This window comes from Rattus rattus, chromosome X, assembly GCF_011064425.1.
Source record: "Rattus rattus isolate New Zealand chromosome X, Rrattus_CSIRO_v1, whole genome shotgun sequence".
Taxonomy (NCBI): Eukaryota; Metazoa; Chordata; class Mammalia; order Rodentia; family Muridae; genus Rattus; species Rattus rattus.
Window position 1 is genome coordinate 101637947 of NC_046172.1, and position 22139 is coordinate 101660085.

The 22139-nt window shown below is 42.3% G+C and overlaps 1 protein-coding gene across 2 annotated transcripts; it reads left to right on the forward strand.

The window, feature by feature from the left end:
- Positions 1–1105: 1105 nt before the first annotated feature.
- Atp1b4 (ATPase Na+/K+ transporting family member beta 4) lies at positions 1106–21525 on the forward strand. 2 transcript variants are annotated; one of them, XM_032890055.1, is made up of 8 exons: positions 1106–1248; positions 5470–5713; positions 9535–9663; positions 9920–10024; positions 14194–14390; positions 15355–15411; positions 17524–17619; positions 18336–21525. In XM_032890055.1, the coding sequence occupies exons 1-8, from the start codon at positions 1186–1188 to the stop codon at positions 18495–18497; spliced, it is 1053 nt and encodes a 350-aa protein (XP_032745946.1). In that variant the 5' UTR covers positions 1106–1185; the 3' UTR covers positions 18498–21525. The 2 variants fall into 2 exon arrangements, with proteins under 2 accessions (XP_032745946.1, XP_032745947.1); XM_032890056.1 differs by having other exon boundaries at positions 5470–5701.
- Positions 21526–22139: the final 614 nt, after the last annotated feature.

The following is a 22139-nucleotide window of genomic DNA, read 5'->3' on the forward strand; positions in this document are numbered from 1 at the left end:
AATAAATGAAGTCTTTAAAACTGTTGTCATCTGAAAAGCGTAGACTTAGAATTGTGATTAATTTTGCCTAGGTAACTATGCTGTTTGCCTTGGTGATGCCAAGAACCTTCATTTCTGCAATTTTCTCAGCTGCCTGGATAGAATGGAAATTAGGGAGTGATTTCAAGGGAGGATCACAAACTCTACCCAGACCCCAGAGTGGTGGACCAAACAGAGGCGAAGTGCTATACAATGCTCCTAGCAGTTTCTAGTCATTTTCTTTTGCTGGATCCCATTTTGGCTTCAGGAGTATATATGTCTGAGAAACTGACACTGCAAAGTTCTGGCTTGTTCCCTGCCCTGATGCTAAGGGATAAATATAGATCTCAACCACTACAGAAATTTGGCCAGGATTCCAAGGGTGTGTGTATGAGGGGCAGTGACGGATGGGGCCACTGTGACATGTGGCCAAGAAAAGGCTTTTTTATATCCAAGACCCTCTTTGGAATAAGGAGGGGTAAAGCAGAAGCTTTGCATCTAAAATTAAAAGTACAATACACATTTTCAGGAGTTCATGGACTGATCTACTAAGAAATATTTTATAGGTGGCTTAGAGAGTGTAGGGAGAAGAGGGTAGGGAGAGCAAAGGGAATCTTCCCTGACACCCTAGATCCTTTTGCATGAGATCAGCCTTACGAAAAAGCAAGTTATTCTTGGCCATCTCCCTCACCCTAACTCCCACCCCGCCCCACCCCCTTGAGGCCACACACACACACACACACACACACACACACACACACACACACACACACACACACACACACACACACATCCAACTCTTGATTGAGAAGAATAAGACTTAAGATTTCCATTGAGCCCATCATCTCTCGGGTGCTGGAGAAGGGCAAGGGGTGGAAAGGCACATGAAGGGGGCAGTGAATTGCTCATCCTCGTGACCCAGAATATCTCCCCCTCCCTGTAATGATGAGCTTGCTTTTCCAAAAGGGCTTTCCTTTGATTCCAGGAAGGAGCCAACCAATGAGAGAGGAGCATGCTAGATTATTTTGGGGAAGGGCTCGTGCCAGCAAGGTTCACTTTTAGTAGGCGCCAAGTGTCCCCAGCAACCAGTGTCTCCTGTCCCAGCAGAAGCTCCAGGACCCTGTCCTGCACGCCTGCCTCTGCGGCATCTTGGCCCACTGAACAGCCATGAGACGGCAACTCCGCTCCAGAAGGGCGCCGGCCTTTCCTTCTGGTTACCGCTACAGACTTGTGAGTCTCAGGGAGCAGAATGTTTTGCTGCCCTTTTTCATTGGTTGGGTTGGGTGCCGTGTAGACCTTGAATTATGGCTGCCTTCCCTTGGGATAAACAGGAATAAACGAAGTTTAGGAAATTCCAGACTTCAGAAGAAGAGCAGTGACTTCCAGCAACCCAGGGCACCCTAAATTACTGAATGGAAGGAAGGTGGACTCCTTTCTTTGCAGGGAAACAGAGAGAAAGGAGTGGGAAGACACCATGGAATTAGGACCCCTTTGAGACCTTATCGTAGGAGTCTAAAATCTGAGCAGACCTTTGGAGTATGGGAGTAGAGGTTTCACTGCAAGAAATCCGACCAGAAGAAGGGAAAGAGAAGAGGAAAGGACAGGCACTGCTGCCCAGCTGTCTCAGTCCCTATGGGTGGTGGCTTTTAGGAACCAGCTGCTCTTTTTCTAAGGCATAAATTTCAAACTATAGCTAAAATCACAGAGTCCTTGCTAGCAACTAGAAGGAAGCCCTAGACATCACCTCTCCAGAAGCCCTCATATTGGAGGAGGCTGCAGGTAGCAGGGTGCCAGACTTACTTGCAAGTTAGTGGGGACTAACATGAGGATATGCATCTTGGTTCTAACTTGTGCTCTTTCCACTGTGTTTGTGGTATGAAACTTCTCAAGTCTCATCCACGGTCCTACCTTTCACCACCTTGTCTGACACCCCACCACACACACACACACACACACACACACACACACACACACACACACCCCTTGTGCACACACACAAACACACACACACATGCACACACGCACCCCTTGTGCAACACATGCATATACACCAAACACACCTTCCATATCACTGTTCAATTCCAGGTGCCTTCACAAACACTTATTTCAAATGTGTCTTCACATTTACTCTAAGCCATAATAACTGGGCATCTACAACACTCTCAGAATGGTTAGAATATGACTCTCAAAGGAAGCAAAGCATAAACCAGTTTTCTTTGCATATGACTACTTATGTGCCTGGGGAATTAATGCAAACTGTCAAGGGTAAGCTGGAAAAGATAAACAACCCATGGTTCTTCTATCCGCATGTCAACCACTAAGAGTTTCTTAGCGCTCTGATGTAGAATCTTTCCACTGACACCTGCAGGTTCTTCCCTCTCCTAAGACCAAGTCACCGTTTATGGAGTATACATAGCCGTACCCTATTTGGCTTCTTTTCTATGTTGAATTGCTAAAATCGTTGTGTATCATTTCGCAATTTGTCCAGAAGTTTGATTTTTATACAGGGATCTTGCTCTTTATAATATCTGATCAAGTTGTAAATAAATCATTCGATGCAATTGCATGTGTAATGTTTTTCCTTTGAAATGAACGTGTCATTCAGATGTTTGCACTATGTCACTCAGTGAATGATACAAATTTATCCTTTGGGTCAGACTGTTTGCATATTTGTTTATATGTTTATATATTTAGATTGCTCAAAATGGAGCTACCTTCTGTCCTTCAGGCTTCCCTTTTAGGAAACATGAGGGCCCCAGCACACACCCACTACCATATCTGAGCATGCTCACACACACTATCACATGAGGGTGGTGCCACTTTAGGAAACTGACAGAAACAGAACCTTGGAGATGAGCGCCCTCATTGCCAAAGCGCTTCCTACTGGAGCGTGTTAAATAATTGCATGGAGGTGCATTTTACACAGGATTTCATTAACAAGGAACCTTTGAGAAAAGCCTGTGTTGCACAGTGTGACATTTCCCTGTCCCTGGATGCAGGGAACAGGAAAGCAGCTATTTGAGGTTTCTGAAATAAGGCTCAGGTGGTAGGAATCTGTGATGGGAAAATAAGCTCCAAGAAGATTAATTCTTCCTGGGAGGATAAGACTTTAATGGCAGCCATTTTAATAAGATTATTTTGAGAGCACATATCTACAAATAAGATAAGGCTGAAGCTGTGTCCAGCTGCTTCCTCTGTAGAGCAGATGTGGAAGGCAGGCATGGGCAACAAAAGAAAGTCATTCCAGAAATCTAAAGGGATTTGAAACCCTTCCTGATGAAATGTCACATTTCATAGTCAGTGAGAATGTGGTGCATGGGTTTTCATGTTGACTAGCCAATCTAGTATACGTGACAAGGTTAAGGTGGCAAAAGCTTTGGGAATATCCCTCCAGAGTCCAGGCAGTAGCACTGATAGTACCCACTGAATACCTTGCCGTGGGCTTCCCACTATGGATAGACCAGAAAACATTAGGAACTATGGACCTTCTACCTGTATGTTCAAAACCTGGTTTGGGAGAAAATGTATACATAAGTTCACACATGAGTAAAAGATTTAAGAAGGTGTGTTAATTCATTTAGCATTGAATTATAGGCAAGGTTGGTTTTCCTAAGTCTTATACCGTGAATCCATAACCAAAGTCAGAAATCCTTGATTATAAGCACCTACCATTTGGGAACACAGACTCTAAGACATCATCATGTTCACAAATCTGCTAAGCCACTTCTAGCCACTTGTGTTCAGTGTGATGGAGGAGAAACTGTGCAGAGTATCAAGAGACACAAGTTCCGAGACTGTCAACTCTGTCATGGATTTGCTGTGTGGCTTTGGCCAGATCCTCTCCCCTCTCTGGAGCTCAGTTGGACAATCATATTTTGGAAGCCCCCGTAAGTTTTGATATGGTATGTGATATGGAGCTGTACGTTTGAACCAATGAGAGAACAATTCAAGGGAGCTCATTATGAAGAACTGGGGGTTCTGGGGAGATTAACGGCAGCGAGCAGAGATTTGTCGTTCTGTATCATTTTTGCTGACCCTAAACAAGCCAATTTCCGTAACTCTCTCCTAGAGGAGCATGGGTAGCTGAGTGCCCTCTAAGTGGCCTTTGAGGAATCGGGCAGGAAGGGGGCAGCACAGAGTCCATGGCCTCTAGCATTTGACACATCCAACCCCAACAGGTGCACCAGCCTTGACACTCTTCAGACTTGGACAGCACAGAGAAGGGAGGGTGGCCTGATTTTCTGCTCTTGCAGAGAGCCTTGGCAAACTCCCAAAGAGCGATGTTGCAGCCCTGCAGCCTTACCTCTGAGGCGGTTGAAATACCACTGGCGGCGTCTGAGTTTTGTTTTGTTTTTTTTTTTCATCTTTCTTTCTTTCTTTCTTTCTTTCTTTCTTTCTTTCTTTCTTTCTCTCTCTCTTTCTCTCTTTTTCTCTTTCTCTCTTTCTCCCTTTCTGCTTTGTTTAACTTTCTTAAAACAACTCCAAGATAACTGTCTCAAATATCAAGTGCTAGTTGTAATAAATCAACAAATTTCTGCTGAGTACTTTCTTTGTGCCCAACTTTTGGTTTTATATTTTTAGTTAATTTTTAAAATTGAAATGTAACTACATCTTTTCTCTGCTTCCCTTTCCTCTCTTGAACCCTCCTATTTACCCCCTTTTTACTCCCTGTCAAATTCCTGGCCTCTCTGCTTTTAATTGAATATATGTAAATGCAGCAGCCTGTTCAGTCTGTTTAGTGTTACTTAGATGTGTATGATTTCAGGGCTGACCACTTGGCTTTGATAACCAATGTGGCCAACTTTTTAAACTAAGCTAGAGAGGGAAACAAAGGAAATATCTACTGGGATCTCATCTCTGGGTGGTGGTGGGGGCGTCCATCTAGTCTAAGGCAGGAAGCAGGAAATGAGTCCTTGTTTGTGTTGGGAAGGCAGTGGAAGTTTTGAGGAGGGGTACAGCAGTTGGCCTTTCCTCCTGATTATCTGCCTGAGCCTATTTTTAGGCACAACTTAGGATGGTGAGGTCAAGCAGCTGAAAGTGCACAGAGCATTAGGACAAAGCTGGCTCTTGCCGGGAAGTTACCATCATAGACATAAATGCCGAAGACTACTCAGTCCTTCAGCGTGAGCTCAGCTCACTCTCAATAGGTCAAAAGCCAAGGCCCTGGACAGAGCAGTGACATGAGACGCTCCTAGAGGAAGAACCTAAATTCCTGATGTTGAAACTAAACTTTAGCACCACTGTGGAAATAATCGTGATTCGATATGAACCATAGAAAGGATGCTCGCTCCCTACAACAGAGGGAACAGAGAAAGAAAATCTGTCTCTTGCAACAATGGGTATTTTCCTGGGGATGTGAAAATTTGAAACACCTCCAAATACTGAGTTGTTGCCTTTTATTTGGGTCATTTTTTTTTTCACAGAGAGGTCTGTGTTTTGTCACTGCTCTAGGATGATCAGGATGAAGTGAATCACAACTACTTAGCGGACGAAGAGGAGGAAGCAGAAGAAGAGGCTCAGGTGATGATGGTGCCTGGTCTGGAGGAAGAGGAAGAAGAGGAGGAAGAAAGGGAGGAAGAAGAAGGTCAGGGTCAGTCAACAGGCAATGCCTGGTGGCGGAAATTGCAGATCGTGAATGAATACCTGTGGGACCCGGAGAAAAGGATGTCTCTGGCCCGAACAGGTCAGAGTCGGAGTAAGTCCCATTCATCCCAATGCCCCAGTCTGGTGTCCTTGGCTTTTTGACGTGGTGTCCAGCTCTCCTTGACCACTGGATGGGTTTGTTGTAGACTCCTCTTAACATTTCCCAGAAAGACACCAATGGCTGCTGCCATCCTTGGACCGTGGACAGATCTGATTCATCAGAAAACCCACTAAATAGATGAACAAGAGTGAATGTGTGACTGCAATCTACTAGTCTCCGTGTGCGGTGTAAAATAGCACTGAGAATGAGTTGAAAGAGCACAGGGTTTGTTTTTCATGCCCAAGTCCTGTCACTTTCTATGCATGTGACTATGGGCTCATCATTTACCCTCTCATAGCCTCAGTCTCCCCACATGCCAAATGGGATGATGGGGGTTGGGGAGACTCTGCTCTACCTTTCTAACAGAATCAGCATAAGACTATAAAACAGGCTGAAAACCGTAAGGTTGAAAGGAATTCATAGAAGATTACTTTTAGGATACAACAGCAAAGCCCTGCTAACATGACCAAGGGTTTATAATTTCAAGGGTTATAAAGCACTTACCTGCTTTAGAGAGGGAGAGCCCAGAAGCCTATCCTGACCCCAGCTTCCAAGTGCTTTCTACCTCCATGGTAGACACAGAAGAATTGCTTTTAAAGAGGTCACTGCTAGGGACAAAGGTTGAGTTTCCTTGTTATTTGATCAATGTCGCTTAGCCCTTTTCTTTTTATCACATGTTGCCCCCATTTCTACTTTACCAGTTGTCCAGATCTCCCTTCCCAGGGTTCTACTCGCTTAGACTATTACTGCTGAGCCTTCTCCTCAGAAGATTTTTGTGGGTAGTAAAATCCGTACTTGCCACATCCTACACAGCCCAGAAAAAAAAAAAAAAGAAAGAAAGAAAGAAGCTCTGATTCCTAACGTGGTTAATCCACAGGAGGCAATGTAAAAATCAAAACCAAACCAAACAAACAAACAAACAAAAAACAGTGGATACCATGGATGAAGTACTAGTCCCCTGCTGCCAAGGATCTAGGTTGTTGAAATTGATGGTCATTCCTTCCAAAGGACCTTTTGGCTAACTAAGAATTGTCAGGTTTTGTAGTCAGTGCTGCTAGTTCAGCTCAGTTTGCATGAAGTAGTCAGCTCTATTTCCTGGAATTAGGAATAGCAGGTGTGAGGATCTAAACAAACGCTCCTCCTCAGTTCCCAGCCCCACCCATGACCATCCCTGGAACTGGAACTAATATACCATTTAAGGGACATTCCAATGTTCTGGAAGCTGCAGACAAATGCTAGACACTCACTGGAGCTCCAGAGGGGGCACAGCTGTTTCTTCCTTGCCTAAAGAGGGCTGGAAAAGCAGGCCTTGTGAAATGCAAGTACAATTCTGGGAGGGGAGGAGTCATACTTTAACCCTTAAACATCATTGGAACTTCACCACATATCATCCATCTAAATTGCTCTGGTGAATGACAAGCCATAGGGCAGCAAAGAGGGGTGAGGTGGGAAGGCACAAGTACTTGGGAGAAGACACAGCCATGGGGATGCTTCATTGTAGGCTGCAACCAGACCTAGGCTAGCCCAGCAGTTCACACACCTGTTAGATTGTCCCAAGGTAAGGGGCACATATTCATGTGATGCCTACTTTGTGAGGTGCAAGAATTGCTGCCCCTTTTCTGACATCTAAGGACCACTTGAGCATTTACTAACCCTGCTCCAATCTGGACAGCAGCATGTCCAATCTATTCACCCAGTCTGTTAATATAGTCTGCTCTTTTCCCTTGGTAACTGGGAAATACCAATTTTTTAGGAAATGTATGTTATTTTGTTCAACCAAAAAGAATCATATAAGTTCATGATATGATTATCCCATTTTTCAAATGCAGAAACAGGCTGAGAATGGGTGAGTGACTTGCCTCAAGTCACAGAGTATCAAAGTGGCAGTCCTGGCATTCAAATACCCGAGTTCATTTTCTTGTCAGGATGTCTCACTCCTTTCATGAATTTGAACAGTGAACAAGGCCTTCCCTGACTTGTAAAGATTGGCTGCTTTGTTGGATGCAGAGTTGGGAGCATGAACCTGAGTGGGGGTTATTCAGGACAGAAGCCTAGAAAAGGGCCCAAGGTAAAACTTTCTATTTGGGGCAGAAAGAACTGAGTTTAAATGGGCTGGTGCCTGAGTAGAACTGAAAGACTAGGCTATCACAGTCTCAAGGCCACCTTTCCTACTACTAGAACCATTATCTTATCTACAGCTTAGCTTTATGGTCCACATATCTTAAGGAAGAAGGAAAGAAGATATTGCCAAGAAAATTAACCTGCGTTCCACTGATTCCCCTTCATGCATGAAACTGGATCTCTTTGCCCCCTTGGATGGCTCTAGGCTGTCCCAGGATGAGAATGGGAGTGGAGAAAAGGAAGCATAAACACAGGGCATATCCCTTTAGGATAGCTAGTGAGCAACAGGCAAGAACAACAGGCCACAGACATGGTTGTTTCTTCTCTAGGGACTCTAAGTAAATCACTGCGTCCATGCTCCAGTTCTACTGGAGTTCATCTTATACAAACACAAAGGATCAGTTCCATTTCCACCTACATTACTACAGTCAGTCTCTCTCCCTGCCCCCACCAACTTTATTTGGTTCATGGTTCACTTTAAAATTAACATTTGAACTCATTTGGGGGGTACAGCAAAGTTGTGTGGCTTACCCTAGCTTCTGGCTCATGACTCAGTTCAAATCTGAAGTTCCAACATTATGTCAACCCTGTGAGTGAAGCCAAATATGTTTGCCTGAGAGGTCTCCACGGAGGACTGGAAGAGAGGTTCTGGGCAGCTGTCTCATGCTCACTTGCCTCATCCTGTGCTCTGTAGTCTTGGGACAAACATAATTTCAATACAGCCCACAGAAGGGCAATTCATACAACTGTGCATCTGAGCCTATAGCAATAATAACAATATTAATAATAGCAATAATGACGGATGCCATTTATAGAGCACTTAGGATCTGCCAGGCTCTGTGCCATAGTGTTGATATGCATTATTTAATGCTTATTTAATATAGCAAGTACTATGCTACTGTCCTTGTTTACCAGATGAGGACACCAAGGCCTAGAGTGGCAAAACATCCTGTCCAAGGTTAAACAGCTAGAAGTGGTAGAATCAGACGAAGAATATAAAAAGAGTGAATTTCATATATTGTCAGGGATACAGATAAACATAAGCTGTAGATTCTACAGCTTTCCCAAGTGCACGCACAGCAAGTGTCAGTGATTGTCATTTCCCCTTTCTGTCTCTCCCATCCTTCATTAGTGCTCCTTTTGGAAAGAGCCACTTAAACTTTGCTAAGGATGAATACGATTTGAAATGTGTAGGCAAGGATAAGCCTTGATTAGAACGAAGTCCAGTGGAAATGAGCCAAAGGTTTGAATTCTAGACCATGTGAAGAAAAATGCTGCTTTCACCTCTTGCAAATAGCTCTAATCACTGAAACCAAGTGGGTAGGTCTCTTCAGAACATCCGCCATCACCAATAGTGATCTGCATTCAGGACATCAGCCATGGCCTGCCCAGAAGACTCCCAAGCAATTTCCTCTGCTCTGAGTTGAAGCCCTATAATCCTGTTCATAGTCATCATGTATTCAGCGAGACTTTCCATTGGAGATACTGAAAAGGAAAACTGCACTCAGACCCCCCTGACATAGTCAATCTTCACCAATTCCAGATTAACAAAGTCTGCATAAGCAAGGAGATTCTGAGTGCCTCATGAATTCAGGGGGGAGGTGAAGCTTCTTGGCGAACACTGACCGTTGTCATTTTCAATTGCTCTACAGGTCTTATTTTAGTCATTTACTTCTTCTTCTATGCCTCCCTGGCTGCCGTGATCACCCTATTCATATATATGCTGTTCCTAGCCATCAGTCCTTACATGCCAACCTTCACGGAGCAGGTGAAACCTCCTGGTAAGTGTGCCCAAATGCCCTGCATTGTCAGAACTCTGGGCAGAAATCCGTTTGCACATGTTCAGCCTCAATTAACTTTGGTTCTTCCTAGTAATGACTTAGAGATTCAATTATTAAGAGGAAAAGTGAAATGGTACTAGGCAAATTATGGTCCTTTTCATTTTGATTGCCTGGGAGGGAATGGTGTCCTGGGAATCTGTATAAAAATAAAATCCAAGAATGGGTTAATATATCCAAGACCTGTTTTCATTGCCAGGAGTTATGATCAGACCCTTCGCTCATAGCCTTAACTTCAACTTCAACGTTTCTGAACCTGAAACTTGGCAGCGTTATGTCATTAGCCTAAATGGCTTTCTCCAGGGTAAGTTCTCCTGAGGAGTGGAAAGCTCTTTAGAAAAGTAGTGGGTGGGAATCCAAAATTCAAACTCCATGCAGCCTGGAAATCTGATTAAGTCACCCCTATCTGTGTTGTTTTGCTTACCTGCCAGCACCCTTTATAAAATTAGATTTAAAAATGCTCTGATTATGTGTTGCCCACTGTGAGCTCTTTAAGGCACAAAACTTGTTTTCTCTTCATGAACACACTACAGCACCTAGTTATCATCCAAGTGATCATCGTTATAAGTGATCTCATAAAAGATCACTCTGGAGGGAGATACTAGTAAAGAAGGGAGGATGTTCTCCAAGAGCAGCAGGATTCCTGCCTCCCATGCTTTTCCTCAAAAGAGAATCCTGAATATTAGCTATCTTGAGAGAAAAATGTCCTTTAGTAACAGCAACTTAGAAAAGAGTCAGAAGACTAGATCTCTGACTAGCATGTTGATCTCAGATATTTCAAGAATTTGGTTACCTGTAGTGTTATCAGGTACACTTTCAGGGACAAATGAACAGCTTACACTTCACCCTGTGAGAGCTAAGACAATAGTAGTTTGAGAAAGCTGTGGAACCTTTAGGAGAGAGAGCAGCTCTAAGAAAGTGAGTTGCTGGGAGTAATCCTTGAGGTGTTATAGACAGACCTCACTCCCGTTCACTCTCTGCTTCTGGAGTATGGATACAGTGTGGCTACAAATTTCTGCTCCTCCCACTGTGCTTTTCCTATTGCCAGGTATTCTTGAGCATTATGGACTGTCTCTCTCCAGAACTGTAAGCCAGAATAAATCCTTTTCTTCTTAATTTGCTTCTCACGGGGTATTTTATCACAGTTACATAAAAGTAGCTAAGAACCCCAACTTGGAAATGATAGCACATGCCTGTAAAACCAACATTTATGAATTTGAAGTAGGAGGATAACTTGGACTCGGGGGTTCAAGACCAGCACAAACTATGTAGGGAACTAGCCACCTCAAAATAGATAGATAGATAGATAGATAGATAGATAGATAGATGGAGATAGATAGTAGGGATGAGAGGAGAGGAGGAGAGGAGAGGAGGAGAGGAGAGGAGAGGAGAAGAGGAGAAGAGAAGAGAAGAGAAGAGAAGAGAAGAGAAGAGAAGAGAAGAGAAGAGAAGAGAAGAGAAGAGGACAGAATAGACAGATATTTAAATAAATACCCTGTTGAAGTTTGTATTGCTGCAGCTAAATTTTATGAATAGGGAAACTTAGCTAGAATGCTTTAGATGGCCTGGCTTGGCTGAAATGGGGGTTGGATGGTGGGGTGAAGATAGCTAGTAGAATATATACTGACTTGGGGGAACAGTCTCTTAGCAGGAGCCAGGAAGTATTATTAAAAATAACACATACATTTCGTTATTCAACTTTCACCAGGCATAATAGAATCCTTTGTCCTCAGTTTTGAAATGAGAGACTCGGGGCTCAGAAAGAGGGAGCAGCTTGATCCCAATCTCCTGGCAGCAGAGTGAGTTTGGGAGCTCACATGTTTTAGTGCTGTTTGTTACTCAAAAGTGTTAGCCCAGGGGCTGGTAGCATGGGCATCACACAGGTGTTGGTAGAGCCTCAGACCATACCCCATAGCTACGGAATCAGTGCCCATTTAAATGTTTTCAGATGGTTTGTATGAACTTTTAAGCTTGAGAAATGTCATGTTTCCTAACTGTGCTAGGGCCATTTGAGCCGATGTTAGAAATTCAGCTTTGTGCTAGTAAGGCTCACTGCTATTTGGGGTGAAATTGAGCTTCAGACTCTGCACCTGTAGAATGACAGAGCCGAGTTCTTTCTGATCCATCTAGTTCTATTTTGGGCTGCAAAAGTATTTTGGGCATCTTAGTCAGCATAGTGTCTTTCTGTAAAAAATGCTCATGAGCTATTTCAAGTATGCATATTGTCAGCCTCTGTGCTGAGGAAATCCCTGATAGCAAGTAGACGGGGAAATACCAGTTTTGACCTGATGATGAAGGCAGGGAACAGCAGGAAGGCATTGGGTTACTTCTAAAGAGTAGGTAACATGTGACTGGGAGGTGGCTCAGCAGTTAAAGTACTTGCCACTGGCCAAGCAAACAAGACCAGAATTAGGATCTCTAGAATCCACATAAATGCTGTATGGATATGGTAGACAACCCATAACCCCAGCCTCAGAAGACAGACATGGAAGACTGACTAGTGAGACTAGCTATATCGTTGAACTCTGTGCTAGAATGCGATGGCCTTGCCTCAATAGATAAGGTGGAAGAGTGATCCAAGAAAGATTCCCAGCATCAATCCTGGGCCTCCACATCACAGGCAAAGGCACATGCACATGCACATACTCATGCACATGGACATGCACATGGGCATGTCCACAAGCATGCAGACACAGATGTCATATACTTAATGCATGCATATGAAAGTAAGAAAGAATGGCAGATACTATGTAACAGTATCGAAAATAGATATCCCAGAGCATCTGCTTCACCCCCATGAGGATGGGGATGTTAAAGTAAATGCCATGCCCATGTCACATTCTTAATGAAACTACCTCAAGAAAAATGTTGAGTAAGTGCAGTTTTTATTTTAAAAGTTATTACTTGAGCATACTTCTTAGTCCTTAAAAACGATTAAAAGAAATCCTTGAATCAAATGTAGTTTTGTCAACATAAAAATTAAAACGTTGTCATGGTTGTCGTACATCTAAAATTTTCTGGGCTGGGAGTAGCATAGTGGTACAGCATTTTCCTATTATGTAGTTTCATCCCCAGCACTGCAAGCAAAATTCCCATGGGAGGAAGGGGATAAAGACAAAATGGTATCTATGTATAAAAATACTACAATGAAACTTGTTTTTTTGCATACTAACTTAAATGCAATTCAATATTCAAAAGTCAAGATATTTTAAGACAGAAAACTATCAATTATATACTAATAACATCATATCCAGGTCACAACCTGTCTAGATGTGGATCTCACGGTCTTCTTTGAGTTTTACCTCCTGTGGGTCATAGGTGTACACTCTTTTCTGAAAAAGTGAGTGACTTTGGACATGACTGCATGTCTGGGTTCAAGAGCTCCACCATTTAGACTGATGCCACAAATTTCCAAAGCACAATTTTATGGAATCAATGGCTTAAAGAGTGAACACTAAAATAGTCCCAGTTCTTTGTCTGAGATGTGTACTGGGACAAATTAAACTCTGTCTAATATAAAAGGACATGAACCCAAAATATCTCAGACTTAGAGAAGACCTCATCCTCTCTATAGTTGTCATAAGTTTCTGTCTTCAACGCAAACTTCTCTTTATCTGAGATACTTTGGGTTTATGTTGTTTTATATTAGAGTTTGAGAGTCGTTGGGGTATTTCCTCCTCCTTTTCCCCTTCTCTTCTCCCTTCCTTTCATATTCTTTCTGTTCTCCAACACAGCTGCCTGTTCTTGACCTCAAAGGGAAACATTTCATAAGGTGAATTTATGGAATTTTAACCTAGGAATTCAGCCTCCTGACATATACTATGTCCTGATGTAATACAGTCCCTTCTTTCAATATCTACTGATATGTGTCCGTTCTTTTCTCACACTAGAAGGGATGGCTACACCAACTTTGCTGTTTGCCAGATCCAAAATAAAATAATGAGAAATAGAGAAAAGTTGTAAAATTATCAACCTATGACCCTGAGATGGACACTTGAAAGTCCCAAGGGAATGAGCAGCAAGTGATTATCTCATCAGGTGGGCTGAGGTGATTAAAGAAGAAAGCTTCATAGAGCAGTGGGTCCTCAACCTGTGGGTCACAATCCTGTTGGGAGTCAAAGGACTCTTTTACATGGGCCACATAAGACTATTGGAAAACAGATATTTACATAGTAATTCATAACAGTAGCAAAATTACAATTACGAAGCAGTAATGAAAATAAATTTATTGTTGAGGATCACCACAACATGAGGAACTGTATCAAAGGGTCATGGCATTAGGAAGGTTGAGAACCAAGACTATACTTCCAGAGAAGTATACCCAATATCAGTCCACAAGGATTAGGGTAGAACAAGTTTATTTTTGAAACAGTACAATATATGAGGAAAAGAAAGTATAGAAAATCACCGAAAGCATGGGCTTCCCTTAGCTCCTCTCTAACATAAACCCTTTGCCACCCACGCATGCTGCAGGCTATAATGACAGTCTTCAAGAGGAAATGAATATAGATTGTCCTCCCGGTCAGTACTTCATCCAAGATGGAGATGAAGATGAGGACAAGAAGGCCTGCCAATTTAAACGCTCCTTCCTGAAGAATTGCTCTGGGCTGGAGGACCCCACTTTTGGATATTCTACTGGACAGCCTTGCATCCTTCTCAAGATGAACCGGGTATCTTAGCCCTTGGGATCTGTTGGTGATAGTGGATGACCAAGGTTGGAGAATGTGTAAACCACATTTCTGTTAGACTCTGGTATTCACACACTGTAGGTTTGGTCATTTTTACCTACAGCATCAAAAAATGCAAGCAACCAGAGAAAATGACCCATTCATTTTTCCTGAACATTTCCTAGTGTCATTCTTCTTTTCCATATCCAAACCTGCCCCTTAATGGCCACTAGTTGAATGTGATGGAGTATTGTCACTAATCTCAGCATTTAGGAGGCAAAGGCAGGAGGATCTCAAGATCCAGGCCAGACCCTACCTCAAAAATAAAATGGGAGTCCTGAGATGTTTGAACATGGGGCCATGGTGGAGAGCAATTCCATGTTCTCATATTATTTTAAAATGTTTCAGGCTAGAAAGATGGCTCAGTGGTTAAGAGCACTGGTTGCTCTTTCAGAGGACCTGGGTTTGATTCCCAGCATCCACATGGCAGCTCACAAATGTTGGTAACTCCAGTCTCAAGGGATCTAACACCCTCTTCTGGCCTCTGCAGACACCAGGCATGTACATGATATGCACACATACACATAAATTAATAATTAATTTTTAATGCATCTATTTTTGATCATGCCTTCCTTAGGGAGTGGCAAAACCTTTTCCAGATACACTCTCATTGAACATGGAAAGTTCATTACATCCTTTTGGTTATTTTGTGGCTTTTTTTTCTGTATATGGACCTAAGGTAAGAATTTGTCAGTGAGTAAACTGAGCTATGTAGCTTTGAGGTTGTTTGTAACGTTTCTGAAAAGGAACATAGATGAAATTTGTATGTGAGGAGTGCTGACCAAAAGCAGGGAGAAAATAATCCATTTTTGCTATGAAACCTGTTTCTTAAAGTAAATAAATAAATACAGCACTGGTTTTTCCTTTCCTTTGATTTCTTTTCCTTTCTTTTCTTGTTTTTCACTAGATTGTAGGCTTTCGTCCTGAATTTGGAGATCCTGTGAAGGTGTCCTGCAAAGTTCAGGTAAACTATCCCTTTGAATAAGTATGGTTAACACTTTTGTCTCCAGTAAACAGAGTTCATCTGTTCCAAGAATGTCTACAAGGGTCTGAGTAGGGGGAACTTCAGTGTTTTTTCATAATTCTAACTCCTTTTAATGCATTAAGGACTTCTTATTTCCAGAAAACACTGAATGAGTGTGCGTGTGTGTGTGTGTGTGTGTGTGTGTGTGTGTGTGTGTGTGTGTGTGTGATTTACACCTGTGACAGCCTGAGACTGAACCTCAGCAGGGGGCCACAGCCCACAGCCAGGAAGAACACTGTGCCAAGACATTAATTGGGATTGTGTTTACACTTTTGCTTTTTGCTTTAATGGCTTGTTTCCTTGAACTAAACAAGCAGCTTTCATTAGAGTCATTAGTCCCTGATTTTAAAACTGAATTTCACATTTTACAGCAATGACCAGTGGCACTGGGTATTGCAATAACAAATGACTACAAGGGAAGTGTAAACAGAAGTCCATTAATATGCTAATTAACTGTCCTTCAAGGGACCATTAACTCCTATCTCATCTGCACCAATTAGCTCCTTTGTAGGCAAAAGCCCTTGCTCGTGGCATTGCTTCTTATACCGGCAGTAGCTCCCTTCTCTTCACTGACATCCTCTCCACCCTCTAGTCTTGGACCATTGTCTTGCAAACATTGCAAAAACAGTTTTTGTCAGGACTAGGACTAAAGCAGACAGCTCTAGTCTTCAGAGCAGAAAAGAGGAGAACAGTACTCCCTCAGCCACTCTCACAGACTCAGCAAGTGTTTATCGGTCACTTACAGTATACTAGGTATCTGACTAGCTGCTGGAGATGACGGGTAAACATAACTGCAATCAGGGCCAAGAAATATTAGCAGGCACAATGAAAGGCACTATGGGGACACAGAAGAGAGAGGGGCCAGCTCCTTGTGGGAAGTGATAATAAGTTACGTGAGCTTCATAAGGTCAGGCAATATTTGCCAGCTGAACAAGGTGTGAAGAGCATTCATTCTGTTCAGACGTACGTGTGTGTGCATAAAGTCACATGTGGGATACGACTATAAACTAATGGACTTGATCCCACAGGCCGCCATTAAAGATAATTTATTCGGTTTTGAATATATGAAGAAATCATAAAAATCAATGTCGTTTAAAGTAGCAGCAAGTGCTGTACCACTGAACCACATCCCTAGCTCTTAATCTAACATATTAATTGGGCCAGCTTGTATTTGCATTTCCCTAATGAAAGCTGTTCATTTTCCAAGTTAGTATACACTGAGCCTTACTGAGAAGGATTTAAAAAAAAAAACAAAACATTAACAGTCTCTGTGCTTTTTTTTAGTAATCAACACTAGTCAAATCCACACCCACTTGTAGCGATCAAGCAGGATAGGTTAATAACCAAAATGAACTATAGGATGCTCAATTTGTACCAAGAAGAATTATATGATATTGGATATAGTACATTGACAGAAATGATCTCATGGCCCTAATAAGTAATAGGCTAGTAGAGATGCATTCTCTGCCCATTTGAGCCCCCATACCTCTCCTGTTTCTAACAGCCATAGTTCATGAGCGCTCTATTACCTGGTGTGATGTGATAAGGGTATCCCTGTTTAATCGTTCCCATTATTTGGTTCCTCTTGCTTACTCTCTGAATTCCTTGTACAGTAATTAAGCTATACAGAGAATGTGGACAGAAACATGAGTTTGAGTAAGCTCACTGCAGGCTGTATGGCTATCCATCATGTTCCTGTGTACCTGATCTGAGTTCCACTAGAACTTGTACCTCCAGTGAGGACTTAGGTAATGTTTTCTAATTTATACCTGTCTCAGCTCCGAAATTCAAGACAGGGTACTAAGTTGAGATTCTCTGGAGATATGCTACAATCATAGGCTCTTTCCAGGACAGTGCCAAGTACTCAGAAAGGCATAGTCTTACCCTAGAAATTCTCCTCTGAGGACAAATCAGAGTTGAACTCTGCCCAATTCTAATTTTCGGTTTGGGACTCTAATTGGTTTAGAGTCACACCATGATTTTACCTGAGCACAAGTTCCTTTAGGCTAGACTGTAATCCAACATCCCACATACATCTGCTTTTGCTTACAGAAAGGTGATGAAAACGACATTCGATCCATCAATTACTACCCGGAGTCAGCTTCTTTTGACCTCCGCTACTACCCTTACTATGGCAAACTGACTCACGTAAGCTGTATCCTTCCTTCTTTGTTACAAAGGGCATAAAGACAAAGAAAGAGCTTCCTGGGATTTGAGAGCATTAGGGAACATTGGTAGTAAGAGATGAGTAGCTGTAAACTTTAATGGGGTTGGGGGCATGGGCAGCTCCCTCCACACATTTCTCCCGGCCACAGATCTTTGCAAGTCTGAAAGACTGTCACATCTAGTCTCATCTAAGCATTCAGTCTTCAGATGAGAAACCTGAACTCAGGACAGGAAAGGAACTTACCTAAAGCCACACAATTAATTAGTGGCAATGCAAGGAAGACACAGATTATTAACAGTGCGTTTAATGTCCAAGTAATAACACTTTCCTGTTTCTCCCATTGCACACCATGGGCCAACACAGGCTTCAAGTCCAGTATGGCATCCTGATGTATACTAGTTCTGGTTTTGATTTATGGTCTGCTATCCATAAAAATCAAAATCGTCTGAGTCAGAATTGGTTTCCCCCAGAGGATAATCAGACATCTTGACACAGACTTATAAGCAAGTCATGCAATTTCTCCAAAGGAGGGAAAGCATGTTGGTTGTTGTGGTCATTTGGGACTTGGCGTCATGAGATCTACATAGTTACCTTTGCCGATGCTACCCTAACCTGCCTTGGGCATCTGATCACCACCCCTGACCCATCCTTGTTGCCTGCTTGACCCATTTAGAATTCTTTGTTCTTGCACCTACAGGTTAACTACACCTCCCCGCTGGTGGCAATGCATTTTACAGACGTGGTGAAGAACCAAGCAGTGCCTGTACAGTGCCAGCTGAAGGGCAAAGGCATCGTAAATGACGTCATCAATGATCGTTTCGTTGGGAGGATAATCTTTACCCTGAACATAGAAACCTAGGAACTCCAGGGGGCTACTCCCACCAGCTCTGATTCTGATTCTGTTCTATCCCTGGTAGCACCTCAATCCTTTTTTCTTTTTCAGTTATGACACAGCCAGATGGACACCTAAAACAGCAGATCATCTTTCCTTGCCTTTGACGTGTGTATGATGTGATATTGTGGGACCTGCTTGGGTTTTTTTAAGGTCATCTTCTCTCCTGATGACAAATATTAATTTCCTTTCCTTCACTTCGAATTAAGACCTATTCTTGCTGCTAGAAGTCTCACTATATACAAAAACAGTATTTGATAGCATTTACCATTGTCAGGAGAATGTTCTATCATGTTTTCTAAAAATGTGTTGGTTTTAGAGGTGATATTATTCCCAGACAGGCGGATAATCTAACCGACCCATACCCACCTTTAAAACTGCCTGTCAAGGTCTTTCCTTAGAAACCAACATCAGACCAACCCAGACTACTACTCTCTCTACAGAACTTTATATCTGAGGTAGGGGTTGAAAATTTGGCTATCTCCCATAGGTGACAGTCTCCAACACTGATTTAAAGACTACATTATTTTCAACCAGGACAGCAGGACAGCAAGCAGTGCTGACAGGTTACTGATTTGGGCTAGAGATGAAGACTTTCTGTGAGACTTTTGTGAGGAGAGTTAGATCCTAGTGCAAGTGCGAAGAACTCTTAGCATAGGGTGTGCTTGGTTGTTGAGTGCTCTGTAGTTTTACCATCCAAGGCAAACAGGTTTTTCTGCACTCCGGGCAGAAGAGAAAACATGAAAAATCTTCTTTGGTCTAATTTTCTTGGCCCATGTGCTTGATAGTTGTGTGGTTTTCTTTGAGATCGGCAGCGATGGGTGCCTTGAAACACACACCCCCCCCAACCCAGCTACAACCTTGGGGATTGAAATTAGGGTTCTCCAGCTAAAACATAGCAAGACAGAAAGCTTCTGTCAGGCCTCCCTGAAGCCAGTGCTCATTAGCCAGTTTTGCATCTACTTTTAAAAAACCACAGGAGGCAGATGTGTATCCAGGTTGTGGATCAGCCAAGTTGCTTTGGTTTTATCTTTGGCCATGTGACCATTCCAATCGCTTTTAACACCTCCACCAGGGGGAGGGCTGGGACAAAAAGAGGAGGCAAGCATTACAGACTAGTATAGTGTCTCAGGGTCCAAAGCAAGCTTAAATTCCACTTACCAGGCTGCAGAGTCTGAATCTACTCTACAATGTTTAGCTTCTCCCAAAACAGGGAACTGGAGGACTGATGGGGAAACTTGGCTATAATACAGGATGACAAGAGACCTAAAAATAGTACATGGAAATGCTATGGGGAACGTGAGGCACAATGACTCTCTCTCTCTCTCCAGCTGAGAAAGTAGCAGAGGAAATTACCCATTGGAAGCCATAAGCATGAAGACATGGTGTGCTTTGGGAATTCTGAACAGTTCACATGAGAGCTCAGAGGAAGGATGAGGAGAGTGGATTGCACAAGTATTTAGGGACATCGAGAGGAAGGGAGTCTTTAAAGTGTTTTAATCAGGGAATTCCTGTGAGCATATTTGCATTTGATCAAGAGCACTGGGGCAGTCATAACATCAGGAGTGAATCAGTAAACAGAAAGGACAAAACCAAGACAGGAATGTGAGGAGAGGAGGAAGAGTGGAAAAATGACCCCAGGATTTTGAGCCGGGCTAAAATCAGTGCGATAGTGATATTGATCATAGAGATGAGGTATAAAAGAGAAAGGTTGGAAAGGGCATTGTCAAGAACACTTTGGGGTAGTTTTATCTTGTGGTTTCCTCTGGTCAGACACTGATGTGGAGATATGAACACTTGTAAAGTAAAAGAGAAGGAAAGCAGAAGACAAAAAGCAACATCTGATTAAGTGAGCTCATTTAGGAAATATTTAATCTTGGGAACTTGAGCCGGTTGAGTAAACACTAACCCAGCTCCTAACATGGTGCTCTTCTCTGGGTCTTGTGGCAGAATGGACAGCTATTAGTTCCTCTTGGGAATCTCCCTTACAGAGCCCTTCTAAATACTCTCCATAGACTAGCGAGGGGCAGACAGCATTTAACAAGCAGCAAAAGATAAGCCAGACAGCAAGGCTACATAAGACTCCAACACAGAACTCCCAACTCCTCTGGAGTTACCTTCTCACCAAATTTCAGTTTCCTAGCCTTTGAACGGAAAGCTAATAAAAATGAGAACGCTGGAGACCATTTAAAAATGGCCTTAATCAAAACCTCAAGACTCAATAGCAAAAGAGTATACAGCATTGATCTGGAAAGGATCTTTAAGGAAAACAACCTGCATTGCATCTGACTCCAGGTCCATTGCTCTCTCTACTCAGAGCTGCTGCTTACGGGGAAGTACCATCTTTTGAAAAATCAATAGAGCGTATCCCAAACATTCTGAAACATGTCAAACTTGAGTTAAAAATAGTTAACATTTCACAGGAATCCAACTACTGGTGCTATATTTTATACATAATATATGGTCCTGTTGAATATGTTTAACTATTAGATAAGGAATTAGGAATGATTTTGTCATATGTGTTTCTCATTCAGTGGCAGATATAATGTCAACAGCTTCAAAGAAGTATTAAAAACTACTACGACAGTTTGGGCTGTCAGCTGGAACATGAAAAATAGCTTTCTTATACAAAACTGGATATTATACAGAACTGGATTAATGAGTATGTTCGTTCATGTGCAATTCTAACTGTTCAATAAATTTCTAGTTGATTAATTTAAATGGGCTCCCATACTGTGCCATACCAGGATTTGATTTCTATACCATCTGTTGCAATGCACTTGGCTTTACTTGACTGTCAATGAGAAATACTACTTCCACACGGCTTCATGGTTTTGTTCTTGCTATATACTTTGTGTATAAGTTTTCACTTTTCACTCCTTTGAAATTATTTTAAAGAACTCTTTCTTAGGCATCCATTTACTTGGGGTCTTCATGTAGAAAATGTTTATACTGTCTTGGGGAGTTGGTGACAACAATAAATGAAATAAAAAGGCAATGTATGATTTCCTCTTTCTGGATCTTATCACTGACCCCCCCCCACACACACACAGAGGGATATTTGGGCAGCAAGCCATATGGGGGGGAGCTTGACAACTGACAACCTATTAGTTGAAGACTGGTTTTCCTCTCAATGTTGTTTTTATTAACTGTTAGGGTTTCATCTAAAACAGTTCTCAACCTTCCTAACGCTTATGACCCTTTAATACAGTTCCTCATGTTGTGGTGACCCCCAATCACAAAAGTATTTTTATTAATACTCCATAACTGTAATTTTGCTACTGCTATGAATTGTAAATATTGGATATGCAGGATATCTGATATGCGACTCCCAAAGTGGTTGCAACCCACAGGTTGAGAACCACTGGTTGATAGGGACATGAAGCTAAAAGCTTATTTATCTGTGAGCATTTTTCTTTCCTTTATCTAGTTTTCAATTTCTCAAAAAAAAAAACCCAAACAAACAACAACAAAAACAACAAAAAAACCCTGCTTTGTCATAGCAGCCTTGATTTATCCTTTTACTTTACCTTCTTTTTCTAAACTGGGACTGTACCCCTAGACTGGTCTTGAAGTCACAATCTACCTGCCTTGGCCCCAGCATCTTCC